At 32.6% G+C, this 11,832-nt stretch overlaps 1 protein-coding gene across 1 annotated transcript; it reads left to right on the forward strand.

Annotated features, from left to right (window-relative positions):
• Nucleotides 1-8,415: 8,415 nt before the first annotated feature.
• Nucleotides 8,416-9,765, forward strand: Phum_PHUM581610 (L-lactate dehydrogenase, putative; the record flags this gene model as incomplete). The annotated part of the gene is made up of 5 exons (XM_002432320.1): nt 8,416-8,656; nt 8,746-8,919; nt 9,036-9,209; nt 9,287-9,528; nt 9,601-9,765. The coding sequence occupies 5 exons, from the start codon at nt 8,416-8,418 to the stop codon at nt 9,763-9,765; spliced, it is 996 nt and encodes a 331-aa protein (XP_002432365.1).
• Between the last annotated feature and the right edge of the window lie 2,067 nt (nt 9,766-11,832).

Consider the following 11,832-nt stretch of genomic DNA (forward strand, 5'->3'; position numbering starts at 1 on the left):
AGAAGAAAAAAATTTTCCCGCCGTTTTCTCTTTTTTTTTTTTTTTTGGTTTAACGAGATGTTTTTCCTAATCGATAAATCGTAATCAAAATCGATTTTTTTTTGTTTTGGAAATGATAAAAAAAAAAAAAGTCGAAAATCAATAATAAGAGAGAAGGAATGAATGGAGGGAGAGAGGAAGGGAGGGTTTCAATCAATCGAAACAAATCGAATCGAATCGAACGAATCGAATCGTACGAACGATGTTTTTTTTTTTTCTTTGAATGAAACATTATTATTTAACACGCGGCCGCCATTTTTATTTTTATTTTTTATTTTCTTATTCTCCCTACCGAATATTAATAATTACGACCACGACGACGACGGGACTATGATGATGATGATGATGATGATGATATTTTATAAGTACTTTTGTATGAAAAAAATTTATTATTATTATTATTATTATTATTATTATTATTATTATTGTTTTAATTGTTGTTTTTTAATTATTATTAAAAAAAGAGAGAGATAGAGAGATAGAGAGAGAAAAAAATTAATAATTAAAATGGAATCATTCTTACACCGTTTGAACTGGATTAAAATTAAAAATTTATTTTTTTAAATTTAATTTTCCGTTAAAAGTAATAATAATAATAATAATAATAATAATAATAATGATGATGATGATGACGATGATGATGATGATGATGATGATAATGATGATGATGATGATATTAAAGTTTACCGTCGGTTACAAGCGTGTAAAAAAAACCATTTCATCGAGACGTTATTATTTACATTTTTTTTTTTTTCATTTTTCACGCACTCACGCACACACGCACGTTCAATCGGTTCAGGTCCTTCGGGATGAAAGTAAATAAAAAAGGGGGAGTCAACCACCTCCCCTCCCGGAGGGGAGGTTAGGAACGTTAGTCTCGCGTTAATAATGGCAAAATACTATTCTTACCGCGACGGAAAAATTTATGATCGTTTGTAACAACAACAACAACAACAATAACAAAAAAACTAAAAATCATAATAATGATGATGACTATGATGATGATAATAAATTATAAATAATAATAATAATAATAATAAAATTTTACAACAATATCAAATGTGTGAGTGAGTGAGTGAATGTGTCTCATAATAATAATAATAAACTAACATGAGTTATAAATAAATAAATGTATGTATGTATGTATAGTGTCAGGTATAGTGTCTTCTGCTTGGGAAAAAAAACCTAAAAACTGTTTTAATAAAAAAAATTTTTATTTATTTATTTATTACGTAATATTATTGATAATTTTTTCTCGTTTTATTTATCTTCTATTTTTTTTCTTTATCAATCCAGGTAGATAAAAGATAAAGATGAGTAAATAAATAAAAACGCGGCGTGAATTATTTGAAAACGTGGGATAAGAAAAAAATCGGGGGGGGGGAGGTTTCTTTCCCCAAAAAATAAGAGACAAACGGGTGCGTGCGTGAGTTGTAATGAAAAATGGCGGTATTTTCGAAAACAAACAAACAAACAAACAAAACAAACGGAAAATTTTTTTTTTTTCCGTTTGTTTGTATTATTTTATCGTTCGAACAAATTGACGATGGCGACGACTAAATAAATAAATAAATAAATTATTATTATTATTATTTACTTTTTAAAAATGTTCGGCTGTGAGACGAACTACGAAGACGGAAATCGGCGACGACGATGACGGTGACGGTGACGACGATGACGACGACAAGACGATGACATTTTCATAATTTTTTTCCATTGAAAATTCAAAGGTAGTCCGACTTTGCATTATGATCACGATGATGATAATGATGATGATTTGAAATTATATCACAATTTCGAGATATACAATCGAGATTATATTATCGTTTTTATTAGTATCGATCGATCGATCGATCGATTTATAATAAATCGATTTTTGAAAAAAAAAAAAAAAATCGATATCGTGATCGTTCTTTCGGTTTTTCCTTTGTGGAATTTTTTCTTTCTCGTTCACTCACTTTCGTCGGAAAATTGTAAAAGGAAAATTTAATTAATTAAAAATTTATAAAAAGTTTTCCCGCACTCAAACAACAAACAAAATGGTAGGGGAGAGAGAGAGAGAGAGAGGAAAAATTTTAATACGCGATTGATCGGGTTAGAATTCGCGAGGGAAAGAAAATGGAATGAAAATTCGTCAAAGGAAAAATTATTATTATTATTATCAAAACGTTTTTCACTTTGTTTTTAAAAAAAATGCCGGTCGCGTTACTTAAAACAAAATGGAGAGAGAGAGAGAATGAGTGGAAAACAAACTCGCGAAACTTTTTTTTTATTCGGAAAATTTAAAAAAGGAAAGAAAATCACACCGGAAAACGCGGCGAAACACGACACGACACGACACTTACGCGCGTTTTTTTTTTTTTTTATTACACTTAAAATAAATTAATTAAATGATGAGAGAATGAGAGAGAGAATCACATGACGGTGGAAAATCGTTTTTAAAAAAAAAAAAAAAAAACACACACGCGGACACAGACAGACAAACCGAGACAGACACATGTATTAGTAATAATAATAATAATAATAATAATAATAATAATGATAGTAGTATGTTGATGTCGTGACGTAGATATTTTCGACGCGAATCATCGACATCCACTGGAGAACCGACCGAACCTTGGAATAAGAGCTTAGGCGAAGAGAAGAGAGAACCTGCCTCCAACTAGCGAGTGAGTGAGAGAGACAGAGAGAGTGAGTGTTTGTTTGTTTGCGTGCGATAGAAAGAGAGAGAGAGAGAAAGAGAAAGAAAGATCGCAGCGCTCCTATATCAATAAAATATGTTTTAACTATTTTTTCCATTTTTTTTTTCGTGCGTAAATATCATTACTATTATTATTTATTTTTTCCGGGTTTTTAATTTTTTTTTGGAAGAGTAGTAAAATCGACTTCGGCCGGTTTAAAAAAAAAATGGAAACTACATAACAACAACAAACAACAAACAAACAACCAACAAACAACAACGCTAATTATTACTTTTGGAATTTTAATGTTTACTACGTTAATAAAGTTGTTTTTCCGGTACAAACGCGAAACGCTGGAGAAAAATAAAAAAAAAATAAAAAATTTTCCAAAAATCGATAAATAAAATTTTCATATAATTGTGACGGTGACCTATCGACCTTTTCTCCATATTTTATTTTTTATTCATTTCCCGCTCGAAAATTATCATTATTATCATCATCGCCATCGTCGACGTCGTCGTCGTCGCGATCGTCGTCGTTGTCGTCACATTGAAATTTATATTAAATTTTAATAAAAAAAAATAATAATAATAATAAACGAATTTTTTTAATAAGGGATAAAAAGAGATGGCGATAAATGAAAGAGAGAGAGATGGAGGGAGGGAGGTATAAAAGAAACGAGTAAGAGAGAGAGAGAGAGAGAGAGAGATGGAGGGAGGAAGGTATAAAAGAAACGAGTAAGAGAGAGAGAGAGAGAAGGAATAATTCTCGCGAGATTTTAAAGTCAAAGAACTAGATATTTCGTCGAACCGCTTTTTTTTTTTTTATTTAGATGCGAAGTAATCTGCCTGAAACAGGTTGAACTTCTCTCGAAGGTGGCCCCAGTCTGTGGGGGGCTCAGGTACGGAGAGAGAGAGAGAGAGAGAGAGAGAGAGAGAGAGAGAGAGAAAGAGAGAGATCGCCCAGGGTTAAGACGGGAATACATCTCTATTATGATGATACCTTCTTAGAAACAAGGTTGATCCGTGTGTGTGACGACGACGCCATTTCGTTGATGTCTTTATTTGTACAAATGGGTACCTGAACCATCTATCACGGGGGGGTAGGGAGGTACGAGGTACGAGACGCGGGAGAGGGGGAGAGAATTGAGGAAAACAAAACAAAAAAACTCGAAAGATTCGGCCTTAAAATATATATAATTGTTTAACGATTTTCGTTCGGTTTTTTTTTTTTCGTTTTTGTTTTTGTTTTGTTGTCATCTTGCGGGGAAAAAAATGCGAGGGGGGGAGGGGGAGGAAGCTCCTGTAACGTCGTCTGATTTTTTTCGTCGGAAAAAATTCCGAATCGATAATAATAATAAAATTATTTATTCGATCGCGTCGACCCAAATTTTTTTTAAATTTACTCTATTTTATTATTATTATCATTATAAATTTATTTTATACTATATGACGCACGTAGGTTTCAAAAAAACGCCGGGGAAAGAAGGAGGGGGAGGGCGGGTGGGGGGAAGGGAAAGGAAAGAAAAATCGATTTATTGACACGTCGAAATTAGTTTTTACGGTTTAAAAAAAAACTTCTAAGAATGAATTTTTAATAGAATATCGTCAGTCAGGTGTGTTTTCAATCATTATTTTAAAAAAAAACAGGTACGCAATAATCAGGTACGCCTGGAATTATTATTATTATTATTATTACTTTTTTTTTTTTGTTAAAAACTTAATTAAAATCCGCTACTGAAACCTTATTATTATTATTATTATTACTTTACTTTTTTTTTTTTTTAATGTCTTTATTTAAAAAATTGGTTTATTTCAGGTTCGTTTATTATTATTATCATCATCATATACCTGGATCAAACATGATCCTGTTAAATTTTTTTTTTTTTTTTGTTTTCTGCTTAAGCGGAAACGTTTTTTTTTTTTTAAATCGATTTTATCGATCGGGTGGTGATGGTGGTGGTTTTCTTCTTCTATGGATTAAATTATTGGAAAATGGTCGATAGGGTTTCCGGTTGTCGAGTTTTTTATTACCGCCACCGTCGGCGCCACCTTCGCAGTTTTTTTTGTAATTTAATCGTCCGTTTATTATCATTATTATTTATACCGAACGTTCGGGTTTTTGTTTTTTTTATGAACTGCCATAATATTATTGAAATTCGAAAAAAAATATGAGTAGAACGAACGGCAAGATTATCATCATCATCATCATCATCTGTTCGCGATCCGGGAGAGAAGGGAGAAGAGGGAGAGAGGCGGGAAACAGGGGCGAAGGGGGGAAGAACCGAAATTTTTGTTTTTTTTTTTCGGACATGAAAAATGAAATAAAAATAAAAATGAAAAAGCATAAAATAAAAAAAAATCCGGAGCGGACGTTGAACGTAACGAACGGACGAAACCGTTTAACGTTCGAGTGAGAGAGAGAGAGAGAAAAACAAAAATTTCGCTTCGTTTGCCCTTCAAAATGACTTTCAAACGGAATGAAGAATGTTTTTTTTGTGTTTGTGTTTGTGTGTTCTTACATATACAGTTCGATTTGAAACGTTCGCGATACGTACGGCGTTCGAATTTTTAAAAAAATAACGGTTTTTTTTGTTATATAGCCCTAAAGGAAATTTCTTGTGACACGTAAGAGAATAATCTTAAACGCTTCCTTTTTTTTTTTTAATTATTTCCGTTTTTCGGGAAAACTCAAATTTGAACCGTTCGGTTATTAAAAGGTAGGAGAAAATGTAGTAATAATAATAATAATGATAATGATAATAATTTTACATTTCAAATGAGGAAAATTTTTATTTTTTATTTTTTCGGTACGGCTGGAATAATTAATCATTAATCGTATATAAGGATGAATGAGGAAAATAAAAAAATATTTTAAGTTGGCATCATTGGTTTTCGATATGTATTTATGTCTCCGTATGTGCGTGAGTGCGTGCGGGGAGAGAAAGAGAGAAAAAAACTTTTTCGGGTCGATGTCGTTTTTGTGTGTGTGTGTCCGGAAACTTGTATTATCATTTATTATCATCATTATTATCTCGTTGTTTGATATTATTATTATTATTATTATTATCACCGGCAATTTCTCTCTCTCTCTCTCTCTTTCTCTCTCTCTCTCTCTCTCTCTCTCTCTCTCTCTTGTTTTCGTCCACGCGCGTTTTGGTCATTTTCTCAACACATTCCAGTATTCCCTCGAGTTTGTGGTTCAAATTAAGAAATTAAGTCATAAACGTTCCTCGAATAATTTTAACGTTTTTCAATCGAAATGTGTAACGAAAAGTAAGAGAGAGACAGAGAGAGGAGGGGTAAGAGAGAGAGAGAAAAACAAACGAGTTAAAAAAAGATAGAAACATATATAAAATTTGTGTAAAAAAAAAAGAAAAGGGAGGGGAGGAACTGTTAAATAATAAGGAAACCTGTACGTTAAATTGCAAGTAATAATAATGATGATGATAATAAAGTCTTTATTTTCATCGTTTCGTACTTTAGGTATAAAAAAAAAAAAAAAAATCAGGTACGAACACAACCAATAAATCTGCCAACTAAAGAGTAATTACTGTTGATACGTTTAAGGATTTATGTGAATTCAGGTTTTTTTTTTCAACTACTTGATTTTTTTGTTTTTTTTTTTTACTCGATATTTCCACTACTACCACCACCAGCGACACCATCGCCGCCGCTACCGCCACCTCCACCACCACCACCATCTCGAGGACGAATCCATTTAAATTTTTTTTACTCGCGAAATAATTTAATCGAAAATGGGGATTTTGTACTTTTTTTGGATGAGAGCCATTTGTTTTGTAATCATTTTTTCTTCTTCTGACACGTCGTTGCGTAAACGCATACGCACGCACGCACGCATCAAGTCGAAGATGAGAATTGTTGAGATACGAAATTATTTTGTTTTGTTTTTCGAGGGGGAGGGTCAGTTATGAAATTTATTTATTTATTTTTTTTGTTCGGAGGGGGAGGGAGGGAGAGAGGGAGGAGGTTGAGTTATGAAATTTATTTATTTTTTCGGGGGGGGTGGGAGAAAAGGGAGAGAGAAAAGAAACCATTTGTTGGTCATTGGGAAAGAAAGAAAAAGTTGAAGTGGATTTTCGGTCGGTGGATTCCACTCGAAAAAAAATTCAAAATCGTCCCACACGAAACGTAAAATTTCGTTTTGAAATGACTCCCCGGGGGGGGTAGGAGGATGGAGATGAGATTGGGGGGGGAATTTTACACTTTGCCTCACGCCTTTCCGATCATTTTTTTTTTAATTTACCCCCAAAAAAAAGCAGAAGACGTCTTTTAGAAATTTTCATTCATGCTCGACGAGCTTTTCTCTCTCTCACGTGCCTTTCCCATCTCTCTCTCTCTCTCTCTCTTTTATTCGCACTTATAGTGAGATAGTATACGTAACTACAAACGAGACGACGAAAACAAACAAACAAACAAACAAGAAAAACGATCGTAAATGTAAACGTGGGGGACGGGAGTGGGGGTGGGGGCGAATCGTGACGATACGAAAGAAGTTTTCGAAAAAAAAAAATCTTTGAAACCTTTTTTTTCTTTTTCTACTTCGAAAAATTATTTCAAAAGATTTTTATCACGAAATCTTACGTTTTGCCGTAAAGGCGGAGAAATATTTACTAAAAAAAAATAAACCTGAAAATACAGGTTTTCTAACGTTTCCTCTAACAAACGCTCGTTGTTTTATTTTATTTTATTTTTTTTTTTTTTTGTTTAAAAAAAAATCATTTTCACGTTTTTAGCTTACGTAAAAATTAAAATTTACTGAAAGAGAATAACAACAACAACAACGACTTGGGATGATGGCGATGATGATGATGATGATAATAATAATAATAATAATGATTTGATGTCTTCATTATTAGCCCTCGAGTTCATCATTCAAATCTTCTCTCATGTTTTTTTTTTTTCTTTTCCTTCCCTTTAATTTTGTTTGTCGTAGGTAGAATTTTGTATATTATACGAGTTTGATGACGTAAGAGTAGAGAGAGAGAGAGAGAGAGAGAGAGTGATTTTTTTTAAACCTTAAAACTCATCATCGTATTCTATAGAATTCCCGTAGGAAAAAGGGAATAAAAAAAAATGAAACCGGGATAAAAGGAAAATCATAATGATGATGGACTTTGTTGGAGGGGGGAGGTTGGTAGGGAGGTAAATAAAAGTCGGGTAAAAAAAAAAGTGAGAGATCACATCAAATCATCATTATCTGACCCATTTAACCCCCTCCCCCCTTCCCTCTCTCCCCATTTCGTGTTTTCTTTCTTTATTCTCTTGTACAACAAAAAAAAGATGATGCTCGTGTAGATGATTATTATTATTATTATTATTATTATTATTATTATTATTATTATTATTATTATTATTATTATTATTATGCGACAAAGGATTTAAAGTGGCACGAGACAAAATTATACACACATACCCAATGGCTAATTAACTTGTTTTCTACCAAAATTTTTTTTTTTTTTTTTTTTGTTATTGATTATTAATAATTATAGCGTGGCACTAGATTTTTTTTTTTTAAATTTTTTGTTTTTGTTTTTGTTCTTTTTCTTCTGCTGCTCCTCTTTACTCCCCCTCTCTCCCTCCACCTCTCTCATCTTCCTTCCTGCCGTTTTTTTTGAGTTTGGCAATTTTGTGATTCCGTTTTTTTTTTTTTTTGTTGTCAGGTTCGAAACAGGATGGATACGCAAAAATTACTTTTGAATCCAGTGAGTAAAATAAAATCCACGTCTAATAATAAAATAACAATCGTCGGTGCCGGACAAGTGGGTTTGGCATGCGCCTACAGCATATTAACCCAAAACGTATCGAGTCACATATGTTTGATAGACATGATAGAAGATAAGGTCAAAGGTGAAGTTCTCGATTTGCAACACGGTACGACTTTTCTCAGGGGTGCCAAAATCGAAGGAGGAACAGGTAAAAAATTCCCTCTCCTGCTGCTCCTGATGCTCCTGCTGCTGCTGCTTCTTCCGTTAACGATGACGCTTTTCCTTTTTCTCTGTCAGATTACCAATTGAGTGCCGGATCGAAAATTTGCATAGTGACGGCAGGTGCGCGGCAAAAAGATGGAGAATCGAGATTGAATTTGGTACAGAGGAATACAAACATATTTAAGGAAATAATACCGAAATTAGTCGAACACAGTCCGGATACGATATTGTTGATTGTTAGCAATCCAGGTGAGGTGAAACAGGTAAATAATCAGGTATAAAAAAAAAAAAAAAAAACTTTTCTTGTAAATAATGATAATGATAATAATAATAAGGAAAAAAACAAAAATTAATAATATTTCTAGTGGATATTTTAACCTTTGTGGCATGGAAATTGAGCGGTCTACCTCAGCATAGAGTTATTGGTTCTGGCACTAATTTAGACACATCCAGATTTAGGGTATTATTATCTGAACGTTTGGGTATTTCGCCGACAAGCTGTCACGGTTGGATCGTAGGAGAACATGGAGATACAAGCGGTTTGGATTATGCCCCCCCTTTTTACCTTTTACCTTCTATTTACGTTCGTTTTGATTTTTCGTTTTTGTTCTTCCAGTTGCCGTTTGGTCGGGTGTAAACGTTGCCGGTGTCAGACTTCAGGATTTAAATTCGACCATTGGAACGTCGGAAGATTTGGAAAATTGGGAGGAAACTCACGAGCAAGTCGTACGAAGTGCTTACGAAATAATCAAACTCAAAGGTTACACGTCTTGGGCCATAGGATTGAGTTTGTCATCTATATCCATGAGCATACTTTTGAACACTCAAAACGTTCACGCAGTGTCGACGAATTTAAAGGTTGTGCGTTCGATATATCGATAAATCGATCGATGTATCGATTTATTTATTCTACGTTTTGTTTGTTTTTAGGGTTATTACGGTATAGAAGATGAGATTTTTCTATCGTTGCCCTGCGTTCTCGGTTCAGAAGGTATAACTCACGTCGTTTCGTTACCACTCAACAAAAAGGAAACATCCCTTTTGATCAAATCCGCGAAAACGTTAAAAGAAATACAAGAAAATATAAAAATGTAAAAAGATAAAGTCATTATTAGGGATTCATTTAATTTAATTTAATTTAAATAAATATTTTCTATAGCATTTGTTATTTTTTTCATTTATTTAACATTCAAACGCCATTTTTAATTCGCAGATAATTTACAACGGGATTGCCATCTATCGTAAAAAATTCTAATTAAAACAATTACAAATTAGTTATTTAATTAAACGATAGGAGGCGTACTTATCGTTAACGTTCGTTACAAAAAATTTCGCCTTCTTCAAGGATGCATCGCGATCGACGACGATTTCGTACCTGTTTCCTCAGTGACAACCTGGCGGTTCGTGATGAATTAATGACGTTAGTTTATTCGTTTTTTTCTTATCTAAAAAAAAAAAAAATATTTTAAAACAATTATTAATATTTTTTATTTATATATATATATGTAGTAAATAAATTAAATGTGTTTAGAGTTTTACAATTTTTCTTTTCTTTTTTTTTTTTTTTTTTTTTTTTTTTTATGTGTTTTTTATGGGTGACATATTGATGACAAAATGACAGTGACTTACTCGTCGGAAGTAGCCAACGGGAGCAGTTTCGGATGTTTCTGGAGAATATTGTGCAAGTGAGTAATTAAAATTACATACATACATACACATAGAATCACAAAATTATTATCATTATTATTAGTATTATTATTATTATTATTTTCTTTATTCGGTTATGTATTAATAACTACTACTATTACCATAGTACGCGCATTGTGTGTTGGCTTTCTAAATTATTTTTTGTGTCATTACAAAGAAAGAAAGAAAAGTAATTGAAATAACGCGTAAAGAAATTAGAAAAAATTATTTAATAATAATAATAATAATAATAATAATAATGGTGGTAAAAGAATTCCAAAAAGAGGAAAAAAAACTTCCGTCGTCTGCTATAACAATGCACTATGATAAATCTCTCGACAGTTTTTTTTTTCTCTTCGTTTTTTTTTTTCTAGAAATTTTTTCTCTGCTTTCGAATCGCAAAAACTTTGAGATTATTATTATTATTATTATCATGATGATGATGATGATCATCATCATCATGGTGTAAGGTCGTTACTTTTTATTTTTTCTTCTTCTTATTTATCAATTTGCCAATTTCTGGTATATAATAATAATAATAATAATAATAATAATAATTGTTGAAAATGTTGATTCTTGACATTTTACTCGTGATTAATTTGCCATCTTGTGGCCGTTGAGTTGTACCAACGTGCGTGAGTGCGAGTGCGAGTGCGTTCAGGGTACGAATTTTTTTGCAAAGTGGGCGGGGGAAACATTTTTTTCGTTTTTTTTTTTTTTTTTTTTTTTTTTGAATAAAAATTTTTCCGTTATTTTTCCTTGATTTTTCGATAGATTTAATATTTATTTCGATATACGAACGAAAGAATGGTTTCGTCGTCGTCTGCTATCGTTAACGCCATAAAAAAAAAAAGAAAAAAAAAAAGCTTAAACCGAAAAAATCTGCGATATGTGATACGGTTTTATTTATTATAATAAAAGGAAAAGGAAAGAAAATGGCGGCGGACGCGACGGAAACGTTGGAGGGGAAGGGGGCGAGAAAGAACGAACGGTAGAGGTAGCGGGAGGAGGGGAAGGGGGCGAGGAAGTACGAACGAGTAGTGGAAGCGAGAGGGAGGGAGGGAGGGAGGGAGGGAAGGCGAAAACCGAAGAAGAGAGAGAGAGAGAGAAGGGGAGGGGGAAATTTTCGCTTTGAAGAGTAAAAAAAAAAAAAAAAATTTCATAACGATTTCATAAGCAGGTTTTTCGATGTCAAATTTTATTATTATTATTATTATTATTATTATTAATTATTATTATTATTATTATTATTATCATCATTATTATCATTATTATTATCATTATTATTATTATCATTATTATTAATTATTATTCATTCTACTCGGATTACATTTTGCCCCATTTCTTTTTTATTACTATTATCATCATCATCATCATCGTCGTCGTTATCGATGATCGCGCCGTCTCGGTCGTCGTCTTCGTCCGAACGAAAAAAAGAGAAAGGGGAGGGGGAGGGGAAAAAACGACAGAAAAAAA

The sequence above is a fragment of the Pediculus humanus genome, genomic scaffold, assembly GCF_000006295.1.
Source record: "Pediculus humanus corporis 1103172108309 genomic scaffold, whole genome shotgun sequence".
NCBI lineage: Eukaryota > Metazoa > Arthropoda > Insecta > Psocodea > Pediculidae > Pediculus > Pediculus humanus.